Source organism: Salmo salar, chromosome 09 (assembly GCF_965601325.2).
Source record: "Salmo salar chromosome 09, fSalSal1, whole genome shotgun sequence".
NCBI classification, from domain to species: Eukaryota; Metazoa; Chordata; class Actinopteri; order Salmoniformes; family Salmonidae; genus Salmo; species Salmo salar.
In genome coordinates this window covers 4,310,045-4,331,220 of record NC_138299.1, presented here as the reverse complement: position 1 = coordinate 4,331,220, position 21,176 = coordinate 4,310,045, and the positions used below count along the sequence as shown (strand labels likewise).

Sequence of the window (21,176 nt, the reverse complement as noted above, 5' to 3'; positions counted from 1 at the left end):
TGTTACAGTGTACTCACTGCCTACCCGAGTTGGCTAAATAGTTAGCTACAATGGCTGTTCCTGATGATTCCTTTTTCCAAGAAGAGCTGGATGATAAAACATTTTTTATTTTATTTTGCATAGGAACATACAGCCCTATTTATTTGAGCCGGAATACATTGAAGAGTAGTTGAGATGGAGAAAAATACAGTGGCTGGCAAAAGTATTCACCCTCCCTGGCATTTTTCCTATTTTGTTGCCTTACAACCTGGAATTAAAATTGATTTTTGGGGGGTTAGTATCATTTGAGTTACACAACATGCCTACCACTTTGAAGATGCAAAATATTTTTTATTGTGAAACAAACTGTATTTCTGATCAATTTGATGTTATTTTAATGGACAAAAAAATGTGCTTTTCTTTCCAAAACAAGGACATTTCTAAGTGACCCCAAACTTTTGAACAGAAATGTATATATTATACACAGTACCAGTCAAAAGTTTGGACACACCTACTCATTCTCAGCTTGTTCTCTTTTCTGCTGCAGTGATGTTGGCTGATCGGATGCCTTCCTCTTTGAAGTGAAGGGGGGGGAGAAAATCGATGGAACAGCATTACTTTTCAACGTTCGACAATCATGGCAACCCATTAGTTGAGACTTCAGGTCCGTTACGAAATCCTGTCTGAAAGTGCTGGCTACAAAGACAATATATATATTTTTTAATATGTATTTTCTTAGCCCTTGTTCTTCCCAATTTCGTTGTATCCAATTGTTAGTTACAGTCTTGTCCCATCGCTGCAACTCCCGTACAGACTCGGGAGAGGCAAAGGTCGAGAGCCATGAGTCCATGAGTCCTCCGAACTTTTTGTGACAAAACTGCACATTTTAGAGTGGACTTTTATTCACCTGTGTAATGATCATGCTGTTTAATCAGCTTCTTGATATGCCACACCTGTCAGGTGAATGGATTACTTTGGCAAAGGAGAAATGCTTACTAACAAGGATATAAACAAACATTTTAGAGAAAAGCTTTTTGTGCATATGGAAAATGTCTGGGATCTTTTATTTCAGCTCATTAAACATGGGACCAACACTTCACATGTTGCGTTTATAATTAAGTCTCATTAAAGTTTAGTTACATTTTCTGGCGCTTCCCTCATTTAACTATAGCCAATATGCCTACACTTTGACATGCAGGCTTGAGAAACTGTGATATTAAGACCCTAGGGATATTCTTACCGTGGTATCCACCGTTGTCACCGGCTTGGTGGGGACGTGGTGTGATGGGGACGAGGGCTCCTGTGCCGACAGCACAACGCAGCCCCGGGAGCCCAGGGTGATGATGACCGAGCTGCAGCCTCGCCTCAGCAGCTCCTGTCCGGCCCGGCCAGCATCCTCTATACTCGCCACGGCCACCCCCGTCAGCAGCTCTGCCTGTGGAGACCACCAGGGAGATGTGTTAGAGATTGTGTGGTCTGGGATTTGAGCCAGCAACCTTCAGACTACTGGCCCACCTCGAAGTGAAAATCTATGTATGTTGAGTGTGTGGGTGTGCATCGCCCTGGAGGGTGCAGCACATTGGTGAGGGGTAAGTTGAGTTCTTACAATGGAGGCACTTTGCAAAATCACTTTATAAATCCCTATTAGTTCAGTTTTACATTCTTCTCAGTCACTGATCTGATGGAAATTTCTATTGGGGGGGTATGCTAATATATGGAATTGTTTAAGATGGTCACACCATGGATCATTTCGATATTTCATTTGAAATTTTAGGACCCATTTAGGTATACATTATTTTTTGGGGATAAAATATTGAATATGGCCTTTACTACTATAGCCCATAGAAACACATTTAATAGCATTCATAAATAGCCCCAAAAAATGGTTTTGAAATAAAGTTTTGAAGTGTCAGTCCTATATCGGGGTTATAAACTCAGCAAAAAAATAAATATCCTTTCACTGTCAACTGCGTTTATTTTCAGCAAACTTAACATGTGTAAATATTTCTATGAACATAACAAGATTCAACAACTGAGACAAACTGAACAAGTTCCACAGACATGTGACTAACAGAAATGGGATAATGTGTCCCTGAACAAAGGGGGGTCAAAATCAAAAGTAACAGTCAGTATCTGGTGTGGCCACCAGCTGCATTAAGTACTGCAGTGCATCTCCTCCTCATGGACTGCACCAGATTTGCCAGTTCTTGCTGTGAGATGTTACCCCACTTTTCCAACAAGGCACCTGCAAGTTCCCGGACATTTCTGGGGGGAATGGGTCTAGCCCTCACCGTCTGATCCAACAGGTCGCAGACGTGCTCAATGGGATTGAGATCTGGGCTCAGCGCTGGCCATGGCAGAACACTGGCATTCCTGTCTTGCAGGAAATCACGCACAGAACGAGCAGTATGGCTGGTGGCATTGTCATGCTGGAGGGTCATGTCAGGATGAGCCTGCAGGAAGTGTACCACATGAGGGAGGAGGATGTCTTCCCTGTAACGCACAGTGTTGAGATTGCCTGCAATGACAACAAGCTCAGTCCGATGATGCTGTGACACACCGTCCCAGACCATGACGGACCCTCCACCTCCAAATCGATCCCGCTCCAGAGTACAGGCCTCGGTGTAACGCTCATTCCTTCGATGATAAACGTGAATCCGACCATCACCCCTGGTGAGACAAAACCGCGACTCGTCAGTGAAGAGCACTTTTTGCCAGTCCTGTCTGGTCCAGCAACGGTGGGTTTGTGCCCATAGACGACGTTGTTGCCGGTGATGTCTGTTGAGGACCTGCCTTATAACAGGCCTACAAGCCCTCAGTCCAGTCTCTCTCAGCCTACTGTGGACAGTCTGAGCACTGATGGAGGGATTGTGCGTTCCTGGTGTAACTCGGGCAGTTGTTGTTGCCATCCTGTACCTGTCCCGCAGGTGTGATGTTCGAATGTACCGATCCTGTGCAGGTGTTGTTACATGCGGTTTGCCACTGTGAGGCCAATCAGCTGTCCGTCCTGTCTCCCTGTAGCGCTGTCTTAGGCGTCTCACAGTACGGACATTGCAATTTATTGCCCTGGCCACATCTGCAGTCCTCATGCCTCCTTGCAGCATGCCTAAGGCATGTTCACGCAGATGAGCAGGGACCCTGGGCATCTTTCTTTTGGTGTTTTTCAGAGTCAGTATAAAGGCCACTTTAGTGTCCTAAGTTTTCATAACTGTGACCTTAATTGCCTACCGTCTGTAAGCTGTTAGTGTCTTAACGACCGTTCCACAGGTGCATGTTCATTAATTGTTTATGGTTATTTGGATTTTTACGAATTATCTTTGAAAGACAGGGTCCTGAAAAGGGGACTTTTATTTTTTTGCTGAGATTATAAGTAAGGTCAGGAAATATTTTAGCTTTTTTGGACACATATTTAACCTGTTATTGTTGTTGGCACAACTATCTCCATACTTCCATTAGTTTCTATGGCTGACCCTCAGACGAGTCCCATCTGAAGGAAACCCGTCGTAGAGCAAAACGGTCCCGTCGAAAAGCAAAACGAAGAACACCATTGTGTTCGTGAGCGTCTTCCCTTTCCACAGAGTGATCATAATAGTGTAGGCCAAACTGTTCGGACACTATAGACATTTTCACGAGAAGACCAATTTTCGGGATGTCTCTGTCTGACAAACACTGCTGTAACTTGGCAACCTCCATCGCAGATGCAGAAGGCCGACAGAGGCGGATACAGTGGATTGAGACGCAGCTGATATCTCTAGCTTGAATTGACATATTTTTATATGTTACTTTTATGTTACAAGTGCAAAATAGAAATTAGTCTGTGAAGTTGTAATAAAATAAATTAGAACAATGTTCTTATACCAACATGATAGGTTTTATTGAAAAGCAAAACATTGCCCGTCGCGTCTTCATCCCTGCTATAAATCATAAATGAACATAATTTAAAAGAAAGGAAAAAACATTTAGCCTAGAATAACAAGTCGCCTACACAGTAATAAAACACAACTTATAGTAGTATAACGACCTGTCCTATACACTATTTCTATTAAAATGTGAATGAATTAATAAATAACAAAACACTGCTGTTTTCAAATACAATCTAGGCCTCTTTAATTTAGCCTAGGCATGAACATTTTAATTAGGCCTAATAAATAACAAAACATGGCTGTCTACGAACACCAGGACCGGGATCCAGCTTTTGTCAAATTAACATCAGATTTGACTTTTCGTAATGGGTTAGGAGAACTTACGCAGCAGGTTAGAAGAATTAACGTACAGGTTAGGAGAAGTTAGTTAAGGTTAGGAAAAGGGTTAGGGTTAGCTAAAAAAAAAGCTGGATCCCTTCTAGCCATGACCGGGCCGCCCCGCCCCACTCCTGCTGCGATTCAGCACCCCAGCAGTGGAAAGAGGACACTCGAGGCGGCCACAAAATGAAGAAATTATAAAACTGATGTTGGACAATCAAATTCGATATGTAAATAAATGAAATTTGTTAAGGCTGGTTCCTTGAGAGATAGCTTATTTTACGATACTCCTGTGAAACGAGGCCTGCACCGTGCATTTATGAAAGCACTTGTTTCAAAAGCTCTAATGATAAACTTTTTACAGTTATACCGAATGTTGTTTATTATAATCTGAATTTTCTTGGGGTTGTGACTCGTCATGTGTGATATATGTGGCTTGTTGATAACAACTCTGTTTCCTACTACAGTGGCAAGAAAAAGTATGTGAACCCTTTGGAATTACCTGAATTTCTGCATAAATTGGTCATCAAATTTGAACTGATCTTCATCTATCTCACAGCAATAGACAAACATAATAACACACAAACTATTGTATTTTTCTTGTCTATATTGAATACATAATTTAACCATTAACAGTGTAGGTTGGAAAAAGTATGTGAACCCCTAGTCTAGTGACTTATCCAAAAGCTAATTGGAGTCAGGAGTCAGCTAACCTGGAGTCCAATCAATGAGACATTGGTTAGAGCTGCCTTGTCCTATAAAAAAACTCACAAAATTTGAGTTTGCTATTCACAAGAAGCATTGCCTGATGTGAACCATGCCTCGGACAAAAGAGATCACAGAAGACCTAAGGTTAAGAATTGTTGACTTGCATAAAGCTGGAAAGGGTTACAAAAGTATCTCTAAAAGCCTTGATGTTCATCAGTCCACGGTAAGACAAATTGTCTATAAATGGAGAAAGTTCAGCACTGTTGCTACTCTCCCTAGGAGTGGCCGTCCTGCAAAGATGACTGCAAGAGCACAGTGCAGAATGCTCAAAGAGGTTAAGAAGAATCCTAGAGTGTCAGCTAAAGACTTACAGAAATCTCTGGAACATGCTAACATCTCTGTTGATGAGTCTACGATAAGTAAAACACTAAACAAGAATGGTGTTCATGGGAGGACACCACGGAAGAAGCCACTGTTGTCCAAAAAAAACATTGCTGCACGTCTGAAGTTTGCAAAAGTGCACCTGAATGTCCACAGCGCTACTGGCAAAATATTTTGTGGACAGACGAAACTACAGCTGAGTTGTTTGGAAGGAACACACAACACTACGTCTGGAGAAAAAAAGGCACAGCACACCAACATCAAAACCTCATCCCAACTGTAAAGTATGGTGGAGGGAGCGTCATGGTTTGGGGCTGCTTTGCTGCCTCAGGGCCTGGACAGCTTGTTATCATCAACGGAAAAATGAATTCCCAAGTTTATCAAGACGTTTTGCAGGAGACTGTTAGGCTATCTGTCCGCCAATTGAAGCTCGACAGAAGTTGGGTGATGCAACAGGACAAGGACCCAAAACACAGAAGTAAATCAACAACAGAATGGCATCAACAGAAGAAAATACACCTTCTGGAGTGGCCCAGTCAGAGTCCTGACCTCAACCTGATTGAGATGCTGTGGCATGACCTCAAGAGAGCAGTTCACACCAGACATCCCAAGAATATTGCTGAAACTGAAACGGTTTTGTAAAGAGGAACGGTCCAAAATTCCTCCTGACCATTGTGCAGGTCTGATCCGCAACTACGGAAAACATTTGGTTGAGGTGATTGCTGCCAAAGGAGGGTTAACCAGTTATTAAATCCAAGGGCTCACATACTTTTCCCCCCTGCACTGTGAATGTTTACACGGTGTGTTCAATAAAGGCATGAAAACATAATTGTTTGTGTGTTATTAGTTTAAGCAGACTGTGTTTGTCTGTTGTTGTGAGTTAGATAAAGATCAGATCAAATTTTATAACCAATTTATGCACAAATCCAGGTATTTCCAAAGGGTTCACATAATTTTTCTTGCCACTGTATATGCAGTTTGCTGCCTAGTGATTCCAACATTGTAACTCTGCTGTGAAAACTTGTCAACAATGTTTTGTTTCCAAGTGCTACTGAATAAGCTCAACTGAAATACATCAATTGCACATGATACACATCATTATTCTAGTCTAGTCTATCGATCCATTCCAAATCTTTATACTATACAGAACACAGGGGCGGCAGAAGAATTGCTAGGACTGGGCCTGAAGAACACAATAATTTGCCTCTAATTACTTGTGTTTGCAGCGGACCTTAGCCTGTTCAAAGTGAGTCGCTGCTGTTGGGAAGTCAAAAAAAGCTACTCATTGGAATAGCTTGCGATGCGCATCAGCCTTGTTACTTTGTCCTCAAGAAGGCACGATCTTGAGGCCGTCTTTACTAAGTTTTGGAGAACGAATCCCCTTTCGGCAGGAACACTGGAAACAGGGATAATCAACACAATCTTCACCAATTTTGCCTTGTCAGGGTACACTTAACTGAAGTCTCTTATGAGGACCTTGCGTCTTTTGCGTGAGTAAAAATAGAAACACACATTAATTTCCAAGCAGCTTCAGAATTTATTAGCCTATGAAGTATTTTTGCCTTTGAAGTTGGAGCATATCAACTGGTATTTCCATCATTGAATAAAAAGCATTCATTTGCAATGGATTTGTTTTCTTCTCCTGGACAATTTTCCAGAAACAATTGTATTTATCGGCTTTTCCTTTTTTTAATTTTTTTTTTTTAAGCTGGCATTTACCGGCTAATGGAAACTTTGATTCTTTCTAACAAAGAATCTACATATATTTCAGGATGTTATGTATCCCTGGAAATAATCAGAATTCATGTCAGCATAACAATTTTGAAAACATAGCTTGTCAAAAAAAGTGCTCTCTTGGCACAACTTATCCTGGGAATGGGGTTAATTGAGCATAGGGACAAATTTGTGTATAGTTTCCTAGAAACAAGGGGTGGCTCAACAAACCCTTTGGCGCTACTTACCTGACTCTCCCCTACCTATCCAGCAACTCTATTACTGGTGTTATCTTTCTATTATTCTATCTCTGAGTGTTTAAAATAATTAAAAAGGGCCTGTAAGTAACCATTTCACTGTTAGTCTACAGCTGTTGTTTACCAAGCATGTGTCAAATACAATTTGATTTATATAGCAGCTAGTCAGTGTGAGGTCCATAATGGACAGGGGTGCTTAGTCCCATCACTATAAACACGTCAACATGCTGTGTGAGCTGTGGATCAAATAGTGCCTGCACTTTGACATCCTTCAGCTCCCCTCTAGGTTCTGCATGGCACTGGGAGACTACACACACAAAAAGGTACGGGTTTAAGATGAGGAGTGGGTGTCCATCTTGTCTGTCAACCCTCCACACCTGCCCAGACAATGATCTCAGCTAGCTCACTTCTCTGTGGGGGGTCAGGACACCAAACACAAACGGAGGCTTTCAATTCATCCTCTATGAAGCTTCCAAGCCAACAATACCTTGACAGTGGAAAAATAAACTACCCACAGTATATTATCGGTGCTCATAGTCCCTGGTGCCACCTTGTTCTGGTCAGCTACCAAATAAGACAAAGAGCTGTCTGTCTTCTTACTCATCGGAGAAGCCCAGAGGACCCGTGTGTTTGGGTGCATTTGTGTGCTCTGGGGGGTGAAACATTTCACTGCCTTGACTGAAATATGAGCAGCGGTGAGAGGGTGAAAGCAATGAGTGTGTGTGTGTCTTACACTCAAACTTACAAGAGAAAAAGACAGACGGTCGGCTCCATCTTCAACTCTTGCTTTCAAGTCCCCACCTGGAAAGCCCCCCTGCCCCCGACCACATCAAAGTCTCTCTAAGAGACATTTCTGGGCAAACTCACCCCTGTGTTACCCCAGGGGTGAATCTGGCTCACTCTTTTAACATATCTGCCCTGTTGTTGTTTCTAACTATGTTTCCCATCAATCCCAATCCCCATCTGTCATCTCTGATAGTGGAGGTGTGAGGCTAAGGTGGCTCCATAACACCCTTTACCGTAAATGGAGGGAGGGAGGGAGGGAATCATCTTTTCTATTCAAGCCAGAAGGGGTTACTTACTTCTGAGGCAGCTGCTATGCTATTGATGTACAGGGCCGTAACCCTGAGAATACAATCAAATGGTTGTGAAAGAGGGAGTAAGGGGGGGGCTAGGCTTTTTTTTTAACTGCAGGCTTCAGTGCTTGCTACAGCGCCTCAGGCACATAGGTGCTGAAATATATTAGGTGTGTGTGTGTGTGCGTGTTGCTTCATATTGTCTATCTTCTCACCTCTGATTCGTTACAGCAGAACACATCGGATGCTCTATAGAATTCGGGATCCAGGACTGGAATGGCTGGCGCTGGGTTGAAAATGGTCTTCACTGTAAGACATAGGAAACTATCTAAATTGACCACACTCAAATGGTAAAGTACATATCAGGTAAATGCTACCAGAGAGCAATCCATTCCACTACAGAGTGCTGGAACAACCAAACAATTTCATTAACTGAGTGAGATAAAATGGGATGAGAGAAAGCTGGTGTTTATGGAAATATGTTGGTAGAGAAAAAGCTTACCACACACATGACAAAATCAGAATGACATAATTTGGTCATTGGAAACTGGTTTCCTGGTTGTAAAGACTTCAGATAACAAGATTACAACAACCTGGTAAAGACTTATCTTTTAATTATGACATTTACATTTACATGACTTTTGGGAAACATATTTTGTCTGTTATCTAGTCAGAGAACCAGTACGTATTTTTTCTGTTTGCTAAAAAGACACAAAAAAAAAAATCCCTTTTACGATCAGTCTACAAGTTAAGCATTTCCTGCAGGGAAATTTCCTAACCTATGTGACAATCAGTGTCAATCTGAGTTTAGCATACTAAATAGTAAGTATAAAGCTATATATAGCTCTGAATGCTCTGATACAGAGCAGAATTCATGGTTCCTTCAATGATGGCAAGTCGTCCAGGTCGTAACAGGACCCATGTTGTCCAAAAATATAACTCAAGTTTGCCAAAAAGCACAGAAGCACCAGGATGATCATCAAGACTCCTGAAAGAATCTCTATGGACAGATTATTCAAAATGTTACCTTTTTGGGCAACATGGGTCCTGTTATGTCTGGGAGAAACCAAACACTGCATTCCACAGTAAGAACCGCATACCAATGGTCAAGCACGGTGATGGTAGTGTGATGGTTTGGGGATGCTTTGCTGCCTCACGACCTGGACGACTTGCCATCATTGAATGAACCATGAATTCTGCTCTGTATTAGAGAATTCTAAATCCACCCGTGAGATGAAGCTGAAGTGCAGCTGGATCATGCAGCAAGACAATGATACAAAACACACCAGCAAGTCTACATCAGAATGCTGAAAAGCAACACATTTAAAGCTCTGGAATAACCTAAACCTGACTGAGATGTTGTGGTAGGACCTGAAATGAGCTGTAAATGCTTGAAACCCCACAAATGGATATGAGAGACTGATCAACAATTACAGGAATCATTTGGTTGTAGTCATTGCAGCTAAAGGTGGCACAACCAGTTATTGCGTGTTAAATTAAAAAAATATATTTAACCTTTATTTAACTAGGCAAGTCAGTTAAGAACAAATGCTTATTTAAAATGCTTATTTAAAACTTTGTTTATTAAATACATGACAAAAGTATCAATATGTTGTGTCACTTGTTCACTCAGGTTCCCTTTATCTAGTATTAGGTTGAAGATCTGATAACATTCAGTGTCTAAAATATGCAAAAATAGAGAAAATCAGAAAGGTGGCAAAAAGATTTCATGGCACTGTATGTGTTGTATTTCTCTGTACACAGTGTATATTTATGAAGTTTAACCCTGCATGTTTTTATCCAACATCATGTTATTCTGTCTATGTACGGATGAGCCCTATGAAAAGTATGTGTGTATGGATGTACATACAGTTGAAGTCGGAAGTTTACATACACCTTAGCCAAATACATTTAAACTCAGTTTTTCACAATTCCTGACATTTAATCCTAGTAAAAATTCCTTGTCTTAGGTCAGTTAGGATCACCACTTTATTTTAAGAATGTGACATGTCAGAATAATAATAGAGAGAATGATTTATTTCAGCTTTTATTTATTTTATTACATTCCCAGTGGGTCAGAAGTTTACATGCACTCTGTTAGAATTTGGTAGCATTGCCTTTAAATTGTTTAACTTGGGTCAAACGTTTCAGGTAGCCTTCCACAAGCTTCCCACAATAAGTTGGGTGAATTTTGGCCCATTCCTACTGACAGAGCTGGTGTAACTGAGTCAGGTTTGTAGGCCTCCTTGCTCGCACACGCTTTTTCAGTTCTGCCCACAAATTCTCTGTTGGATTGAGGTCAGGGCTTTGTGATGGCCACTCCAATACCATGACTGTGTTGTCCTTAAGCCATTTTGCCACAACTTTGGAAGTATGCTTGGGGTCATTGTCCATTTGGAAGACCCATTTGCGACCAAGCTTTAACTTCCTATAACTTCAATATATCTACATCATTTTCCTACCTCATGATGCCATCTATTTTGTGAAGTGCACCAGTCCCTCCTGCAGCAAAGCACCCCCACAACATGATGCTGCCACCCCCGTGCTTCACAGTTGGGATGGTGTTCTTCGGCTTGCAAGCCTACCCCTTTTTCCTCCAAACATAACGATGGTCATTATGGCCAAACAGTTCTATTTTTGTTTCATCAGACCAGAGGACATTTCTCCAAAAAGTACAATCTTTGTCCCCATGTGCAGTTGCAAACCGTAGTCTGGCTTTTTTATGGCGGTTTTAGAGCAGTGGCTTCTTCCTTGCTGAGCGGCCTTTCAGGTTATGTCGATATAGGACTTGTTTTACTGTGGATATAGATACTTTTGTACCCGTTTCCTCCAGCATCTTCACAAGGTCCTTTGCTGTTGTTCTGGGATTGATTTGCACTTTTCACACCAAAGTACGTTCATCTCTAGGAGACAGAATGCGTCTCCTTCCTGAGCGGTATGACAGCTGCGTGGTCCCATGGTGTTTATACTTGCGTACTATTGTTTGTACAGATGAACGTGGTACCTTCAGGCGTTTGGTAACCAGATTTGTGGAGGTCTACATTTTTTTTCGGAGGTCTTGGCTGATTTCTTTTGATTTTCCCATGATGTCAAGCAAAGAGGCATTGTGTTTGAAGGTAGGCCTTGAAATACATCCACAGGTATACATCCAATTGACTCAAATATGTCAATTAGCCTATCAAAGCCATGACATCATTTTCTGGAATTTTCCAAGCTGTTTAAAGGCACAGTCAACTTAGTGTATGTAAACTTCTGACCCACTGGAATTGTGATACAGTGAATTATAAGTGAAATAATCTGTCTGTAAACAATTGTTTGAAAAATGACTTATGTCATGAACAAAGTAGATGTCCTAACCAACTTGCCAAAACTATAGTTTGTTAACAAGAAATTTGTGGAGTGGTTGAAAAACGAGTTTTAATGACTCCAACCTAAGTGTATGTAAACTTCCGACTTCAACTGTATGTGACTGATTTTATCTCAGATTTTATTTAAGCTAAAGCCATTGTGTATTCCTGCATCTGTGAAATAAAACCCTGTTTTGTGTGTGTGTGTGTGATTGTGTGTGTGTGTGTGGGCATGTGTAAGTGAGCAGCTGCGTGGGTTTGCGCAGGGCTTTGGCCACCTGGCGCTCTGAGGTGGATGCTAGGGCCTCTTTCGAGTAAAAGTGGAAACAGTGCGTCACACACACGCGTACACACACGCAGACAACACGTCAAACTCAGCTTACACAACCTCTGTTTGGATGATACAGATCACACCTTCCTTCCACTTTCCAAGAGAGAAAAGCGGTTTCTGATATAAATTTCAAATAAACCCCTCTCTTTCCTCTCAATATCTGCCCCTCTTCACTTTCACAGCTAGTTTCAATTTACCCTCATCCTTCTCTCTGTAAACTCTCTCAGCTCACTTTTTCTTCATTCTCTCCACCAGTCTTTATCCCCCTCTCTCTTTATTGTATCTCCTCTTTCTAGACTTCATCTCTCTCTCAAATACTGTACCCTGGCTACTTGTTCTCTAATTCCTCCCACTCTCTCATGTCACTCTTCCTTCGTCTCTCTCTCTCTTTTTCTGTTTATATCTATCTAATGCAGTGTAAACTAAAGAGACGCAGCCAGTTGAGGTGTAAGGACAGCGCTATCACCCTCTTCCTCTTCCCCCCCCCCCCCCGCCCTATCTTGAGGCCCATCTGCCATCTGTGGTGACACCACATGTCCGTGTATGTTTACATCGATCACGTGACCAGGAAGGATGGTTCAACCCCAGTCCAGAGCAATGCTGGTGAATAAGTTACAGTGCAGGAAACTGCACATACAAACATGTGGCCACTGCACTTGCCAGTAAAGCAGGGTTAGGGTCAATTCTATTTTAATTCACACAAATCAAGGTCACTATAGTAACAAATACTGGTATTAATGGACCTAGACAAATCAAATCAGGAAGTAAAATTAAATTCCAATTCCAATATTGGGCATGGAAGAGCTAATAGGAAAATTGGCATTGACATTTCACTTCCCGAATTGACCGAATTCAATTAACTTCCTGAATTCACTTTACTTCCTGAATTGACCCCAACCCTGAAGTGCAGTCCAGTGCTAACGTCACAGTCTGTCATAACCATAATAACACAATGACTCGACCCAAAGCGATATGCAACTGCCAGACATAGGTGTTAAAATACTCAGACATTAGCTAATAGTCATCAGTCAGCTCACTACCATTTTTCCCTCCAGGTGTTGTGGGGAACAGCTGTAGTAGATGTGTAGTACTGTAGAGCGAGAGTAGGTTAGAGCCACATCTGTTATGGCAGATGTGGTAACATCTGAGTCATGTCTGGAGGTGTTGTGAGTCTGGAAGTGCGTTCCAAATGGCACTGTACGTTCCAAATGGCACCCTATTACCTATCAAAAGTAGTGCACTATATAGGGAATAGGATCCCATTTTCGACGCAACGTCTTTTGGGCCGTCAGGTCAGCTGAGCTGCTTGCATTTATAATTGCCATCCTCCGATATACTTGTGTGTGTTTATGTATGCATGCGTGCGCGCGCACACACACACAGACCAAAGTTTTTCTCTTGAGGACTATCTGGATGAGAGACAAATGTAGGGAGGGAGAAAGTGATAGAGAAAGAAAAAGAAAGGCAGGGGTTTAGAAGAGGCAGAAGGAGAAAAGTAAAGAGAGGAGGAGGCTGAAAGAGAGAAATAACAAGTAGGAGAGATAGAAAGTAAGAGAGAGATATATGGAAAAGGTCATGAGAGGGTGAGGCAAGCAGTCTCGCACAAACACACAGATGGATGAGTCACCGGAGAGCGTTTGGAGAGTGTTTAAGAGGCTCTAATTGCATCTGGTGAGAAAATATCAAAGCTACCTCTTGAACAGAGAGCAAAAAGAAAGAGGGACAGAACAGGGAGAAAGTGAGAGAGAAAGAGTCTGAGCGAGAGAGAGAGAAAGAGGGATTTGGATGGACGCATTACCACTTACAGGTTCAAATAATTACCCTCTCCTTGCTAACGAGGTAGAGTGAAAGGATAGAAAGAAAGAGATGGAGAATAAACAACATATTCATTAGTTGGGAAGAATTATACACAGTCTAAAAAATAAATCAATAATTCAGTATATGAAAAAACATGTAAAGTGTTGGTGCCATGTTTCATGAGCTGAAATAAAAGATCCCAGAAATGTTCCATATGCACAAAAAAGCGTATTTCTCTCAAATTTGTGCACACATTTATTTATATCCCTTTTAGTGATCATTTCTCCTTTGCCAAGATAATCTATCCACCTGACAGATGTGGCATATCAAGAAACTGATTAAACAGCATGATCATTAAACAGGTGAACCTTGTGCTGGTGACAATAAAAGGCCACTCTAAAATGTGAGGGACCGGCTCGATTCGGTCTTATGTATCAAAGTTTGAAATTGTATTTTTTTTTATACATTGGATAAAAGTAGAGATTGAAACTGGCCATATTCAACGGGTGTTGAGCGTTCGTAAATTCGTTAGTTATTCTGTGCTCTCGGAGTAGATAGCCAGAGCGAATTTACCAGCTACGTCTATCAACAGTTGTCGCAGTGACATCATAAAATGCTATTGAAATGGTGACTGCATAGTGGAGTCTTTTGTTTAAACATGTACCTAGCTAGCTAGCTAAACAATGAACCATAATCCCAACTCATAACTTTACTACCCAGCATAAATCTGCAGGTAGCTAACCAACCAAGTTCAATGTTAGCTAGCTAGCTAACATTAGGCTATAATCAGCAGTGTAAATGGCTCTGACATACAAATAATATTACTAAAGTACACAGATCATACACATAATGTTAGCTAGTGAGCAAGCCAGCTAACATTAGCCAGCTAGCTAACAGTACACTAACTTGAAATTAAAATGAGTTTCTGACAAAATTAGAAACGTGTAATATCTGAAAATGTTGCTAGCTAGACTATCTTACATGGATGAACGCTTCTCCCTCTCTGTCATGGATGCCATGGTTGCCCTTAGCTTGAAGATGTAATCCGGAGACAGGTGTTTTATACCAAAGCCTGCATATTTGCAATCAAACGCCAGACCTTTCTCCATCTCCTTAGCTATCATACTCTAATTCCACTGGGCCTTCCACTGATTTCAAGACGTGGTCCTTCAGAAGTTGAGAGCAACACTTTTGCAGTTCTACTACATCACATCTTTCAAAAAAGCCACATTAGAAAGGATTACCTACACATACTGACCAGCTCATGTTATAGACAGAAGCGTGCTAGACGGCAGACCAATCCAAACTCATCTCTCGGCATATCCAGCCCATCCATTATCTCAGCCAATTGTGGCTAGCGGGAATGTTCCTGTCTTTGTCCGTGGCTAAACCAACTAGGCTCGTAATTTAACAATTGTATTCGTATTTACAGATGGCATACAAGTTTGTTATTAAGGCACATGAAAGTTCACATGTTCCACAAGGCAGTTTTGCCAAAAAACGCTTTTTGATTTAAAAAAAAAGTTTACGTTCAAATGACTCTCCTGTGAAGTAGTGACACGTGACATGCGCCTAGTTTCCTGAAACAAGTCACAAATGTGCAGTTTTGTCACACAACAGAATGCTACAGATAAGGGAGCGTGCACTTCACATGCTGACTGCAAGAATGTTCGCCAGAGCTGTTGCCAGAGAATTTAACTTCTCTACCATAATCCACATCCAGCTTCTTCACCTGCGGGATCGTTTGAGCATTTCTGTCTGTAATAAAGCCCTTTTGTGGGGAAAAACTCACTCTGATTGGCTGGGCCTGGCTCCCCAGTGGGTGGGCCTGGCTCCCCAGTGGGTTGGACCATGCCCTCTCCAGGCCCACCCATGGCTGCGCCCCTGCCCAGTCATGTTAAATCCATAGATTAGGGCCTAATTTATTTATTTCAATTGACTGATTTCCTTATTTGAACTGTAACATTGAAATTGTTGCATGTTACGTTTAGATTTTTGTTCAGTATATATATATATATATATATATATACAGTAAATATACATTTACCATATTATATAAGATAACAAATATCTGAAAAAATATTTCAAAGTTTGAAGTATTCTTCCAGTGACTCTATGTGACGCAACACCAAGTGTACAGCATGAAAAAGCAACAGTACAGTACCTCAATCCTGGAGAGTTATTTCTACGAATCTGTTTCTTTTTCATCCTTAAGGAAAACCTCCCGAGGTGTCATTTGCGTAGGCCGGGCAGCAGCGAGCCCCGTCACCTGACGATCCAATCATGTCATTAGCCCCCAGGCCAAACCATTGACACCGCACCCCTTCCGGGGGCTGACATTCACGTAATCTGCTTGTGCTGCTATCGTCGCTATCACATCAAATTGTCTCTTTTCTCTCCACGCAGTGATGCCTATTAGCGCCTTGGCAGAGGGAGTTGATAATCCATGCCAGGGTATATGATATCAGAGGTGGTACGTCAGAGATGGCGCGCGATGCCATCTGGGTTGCCCAGATTGCCCATCTGTGGGCAATGAGGTGGGCGAGAGCCCATTCAGACATGCTTTGGAAGTGTATGGTGGTAACTAATAACGGGCCCCGACACCAGGGCCGGATGTCCCCGTATGTCCCAACTCCAAAGATGTGAGACACCGATGCGGTCCAATAATAGACTGGGGTGCTAATGATGATAGAGCTCCGTCGCCTAGTTATTCCCATTGGAGGTGTGGTGCTTTATTTACCTGGAGCTGCCATTCTTTTGGGTGGGGAAGTTTATTGATGAAGTGGTATACTGTACCTTGAAAAACACACACGCCACATGCATGCACACACCCAGCTTGCGAAACACACACTCATAGATAAAGACTGATACAGACTCAGCGAGGTAACGCACCCCTTTTAAGTTTTGAGGGCGATAATATATCGCAGAGAAATCAGTGGCAGCTGCATTTACCAAGGACCACCGCTCAGTTTATGAACACCGACTTGGCAAAACTATAGTTTGTTAACAAGAAATTTGTGGAGTGGTTGGAAAATGTGTTTTAATGACTCCAACCTAAGTGTATGTAAACTTCCGAATTCAACTGTATATTGTATGCTCAAAACATTTGGGAAATTATATTATTTCAAACTAATACAATTGCTCAGAGAAAGAGATTTTGTTTAACCTCTATGGGACCCCTTCCCGTTCTCATCCCGGTAACGGGATTGCTTGACAAGATAGCAAAAATCGAATAATTTCAATTTCTCAAACAATCAACTATTTTACACCATTTGAAAGATAAACATCTCCTTAATCCAACCACGTTGTCCGATTTCAAAGAGGCTTTACGGCAAAAGCATAAAGTTAGATTATGTTAGGACAGTACCTTGACAAAACATTACACACAGCTATTTTCAATGCAAAGACAGGCGTCACCAAAAGCAGAAAACCAGCTAAAATGATGTACTAATCTTTGACAATCTTCATCAGATGACACTCCTAGGACATTATGTTAAACAATACATGCATTTTTTGTTCTATCAAGTTCATATTTATATCCAAAAACAGAATTTTACAATGGCGGTGATGTTCAGAAAATATTTAGCCTCCAAAACTGCCGGTGAATCTGCGCTACAATTTACAAAATTACTATTCGAAAACATTGGTAAAATATAATATTGTCATTCAAAGAACTTTAGATTAACATCTCGTGAATGCAACCGCATTGCCAGATTTCAAAATAACTTTACTGGGAAATCACACTTTGCAATAAACGAGGTACTATGCTCAGAAAAATAGGCTAGGCGATACAGACTAGCGCCATCTTGGAACCATCTAAAATCAAATATACTATTGTAAATATTCCCTTACCTTTGATTATCTTCATCAGAAGGCACTTCCAGGAATCCCAGGTCCACAACAAATGTTGTTTTGTTCGAAGAAGTTAGCGCGTTCCGAAGGCTACTCAAAATGTACAAAGCACATTCGTGACTTGTCGTCACGAATGTGCAATTTTTTTTTATTTACGTTCGTTCAAACATGTCAAACGTTGTATAACATAAATCTTTAGGGCCTTTTTCAATCAGAACTTCAATAATATTCAAGGCGGACGATTGCATTGTCTTACAAAACGTTTCGGAACGAAAGAGTACCCACGGGCATGCGCATCATAGTAGTAATAGCCCTCCCCCTATGACAAACTTTCCAGGCCTCTCGTTCGGTCAGTTTTTACAGGAGAAGACTCAAACCACTTTGTAAAGACTGTTGACATCTAGTGGAAGCCTTAGGAAGTGCTAAATGAATCCTAACTCACGGTGTGTTTCATAGGCAAAGGCTTGAAAGTGATTCCACAAATCAGATTTCCACTTCCTGTTAGGATTTGTCTCAGGGTTTTGACTGCCATATGAGTTCTGTTATACTCACAGACACCATTCAAACAGTTTTAGAAGCTTTAGAGTGTTTTCTATCCAAATCTACTAATTATATGCATATTCTCGTTTCTGGGTAAGAGTAGTAACCAGTTTAAATCGGGTACGTTTTTTATCTGGCCGTGAAAATACTGCCCCCTAGCCTCAACAGGTTTTAACAAGTAATAAAAAAAAAATTAAAAAAGGTAGGTGTCAAAATTATTGACACCCCTGTTTGCAATACCTCACATTGAGGATAACAGCACTGGACCTTTTTCTAAAATGTTTTATGAGTTGGAGGGATCTTAGACCATTCCTCCATACAGAATCCTTCCAGATCCTTGGTATCCTTCATCTGTGCTTATGGACTGCCCTCTTCAATTCAAACCACAGGTTTTCAATGGGTTTCAATTCTGGAGACAGATGGCCGTTGCAAAATGTTGATTTTGTGGCCAATTAACCCTTTCTTTGTGGATTTTCATGTATGCTTGGGGTTATTATCTTGCTGGAAGATCCGATTGTGGACAGGTTTTTGGCAAAAATATTCTAGTACTGGGTAAAGTGTATGACGCCGTTGACCTTAACAAGGGCGCCAGGACCAGTGGAAGCAAAATAGCCACTTAACATCAAAGATCAACCATCATATTTTACAGTAGGTATGGGGTTCTTTTCTGCTCATGCATTCTCATTTCTACTCCAAACCCACCACTGGTGTGCATGACCAAAGAGTTCTATTTACATGTCAACCAACAAAGGGCTGCCGTTTTACGGGATCATAACCAATTGTGCTATTTTGAGTCCGACATGAAGTGCTTTGTCGAGACAAGGTCCAAATCCCGTCATCAGCATGAAGAAAATATGGAGAAAAAGGGGGAGGAGGGCGGGGTGTCTTGTAAGAATTTAACGACAAGTAGGTAAACCCCTACTACCCTCTGTATTATTGGCCAACATGCAATCATTGGAAAACAAACTGGAAGATCTACGATTAAGACTATCCTACCAACGGGACATTAAAAACTGTAATATCTTATGTTTCATCGAGACTTTGCTGAACGACGACACAGATAATATAGAACTGGCTGGCTTCTCCGTGTTTCGGCAGGACAGAGTAGCTACGTAAATATTAAAGAAGTCTCGAGGTATTGCTCACCTGAGGTAGAATACCTCATGATAAGCTGTAGACCACACTATCTACCAAGAGAGTTCTCATCTATATTATTCGTAGCTATCTATTTACCACCACAAACCGATGCAGGCACTAAGACCACACTCAACGAGCTGTATAAGGCCATAAGCAAACAAGAAAATGCTTATCCAGAAGTGCAACCAGAGGAAAAAAAACCTTTATTCCACACACAAAGACACATACAAAGATCTCCCTCGCCCTCCATTTGGCAAATCTGACCTCTTATAAAACATACTGCTATGCCCTCAGATGAACCATCAAACAGGCAATGATTGAATCCTACTACACCGGCTCTGACGCTCGTCAGATGTGGCAGGGCTTGAAAACTATTACGGACTACAAAGGGAAACCCAGCCACGAGCTGCCCAGTGATGTGAGCCTACCAGATGAGCTAAATGCCTTTTATGCTCGCTTCGAGGCAAGCAACACTGAAGCATGCATGAGAGCACCAGCTGTACCGGACGACTGTGTGATCATGCTCTCTGTAGCCGATGTGAACAAGACCTTTAAACAGGTCAACATTCACAAAGCCGCGGGGCCAGACGGATTACCTGTCACGTCCTGACCAGTAAAGGGGTTATTTGTTATTATAGTTTGGTCAGGACGTGGCAGGGGGTGTTTGTTTTATGTGGTTCGGGGTTTGTTGGTATATGTGTTTTGTAGAGGGGTGTTTGTTTAGATTAGTCTGGGGTTTTTGGTTAAGTTCTATGTTGTGTATTTCTATGTCTGATCTAGGGTGTTTAGTTCTATGTTTAGTTTATTGGGATTGGGGCCTTCCATTGGAGGCAGCTGTTTCTCGTTGCCTCTGATGAAGGTCCTATAATTAGGGGTGTGTTTGTTATGGGAATTGTGGGAGGTTGTTTGTGCATAGCTGTGTACAGCCTGCATTACTGTTTGTCGTCCGTTCGTTTTCTTGTTTTGTTTCGTCAGTGTTCTTAATAAAGTTAAAATGAGCACTCAACCCGCTGCACCTTGGTCCACTTCCTACGACATCCGTGACATTACCAGGACATGTACTCAAAGCATGCAAGGATTTTCAACCTCTCAATGGCCGAGTCTATAATACCTATATGTTTCAGACTACCAAAGTCCCTGTGGCCAAGAAAGCGAAGTTAACCTGCCTAAATGATTACCACCCTGTAGCACTCACGTCGGTAGCCATGAAGTGCTTTGAAAGGCTGGTCATGGCTTACATAAACACCATCATGCCAGAAACCCTAGACCCACTCCAATTTCCATACCACCCCAACAGATCCACAGATGACGCAATTTCAATCTCACTCAACACTGCCCTTTCCCACCTGGACAAAAGGAACACCTATGTGAGAATGCTGTTCATTGACTACAGCTCAGCGTTCAACACCATATTGCCCACAAAGCTCATCACCAAGCTAAGGACCCTGGGACTAAACACCTCCCTCTGCAACTGGATCCTGGATTTCCTGACGGGCCACCCCCAGGTGGTAAGGGTAGGCAACAACACATCTGCAACAATGATCCTCAACACTGGGGCCCCTCAGTTGTGCTTCTTTAGTTCCCTCCTGTACTCCGTGTTCACCCACGACTGCGTGGTCAAGCACAACTCCAACATCATCATTAAGTATGATGACGACACAACAGTGGTAGGCCTGATCACCGACAACGATGAGACAGCCTATATGGAGGTCAGAGACCTGGCAGTGTGGTGCCAGGACAACAACCTCTCTCTCTCAATGTGAGCAAGACAAAGGAGCTGATCGTGGACTATAGGAAAAGGAGGGCCGAACACGCCC

General features: G+C 41.9%; 1 protein-coding gene across 3 annotated transcripts in view; it reads right to left on the bottom strand.

Annotated features, from left to right (window-relative positions):
- rbks (ribokinase) overlaps positions 1-21,176 on the bottom strand; it is an 85,524-nt gene that overhangs the window by 11,196 nt on the left and 53,152 nt on the right. The window contains exons 7-9 of one of the 3 annotated variants that reach the window (XM_014209960.3): positions 8,571-8,662; positions 1,220-1,414; positions 491-553 (exon numbers count right to left, since the gene is read on the bottom strand). In XM_014209960.3, the coding sequence (XP_014065435.1) occupies positions 491-553; positions 1,220-1,414; positions 8,571-8,662 (350 nt within the window). The remainder of the gene's footprint in view (positions 1-490; positions 554-1,219; positions 1,415-8,570; positions 8,663-21,176) is intronic. The other 2 variants (NM_001140851.1, XM_014209961.3) reach the window with 2 other exon arrangements.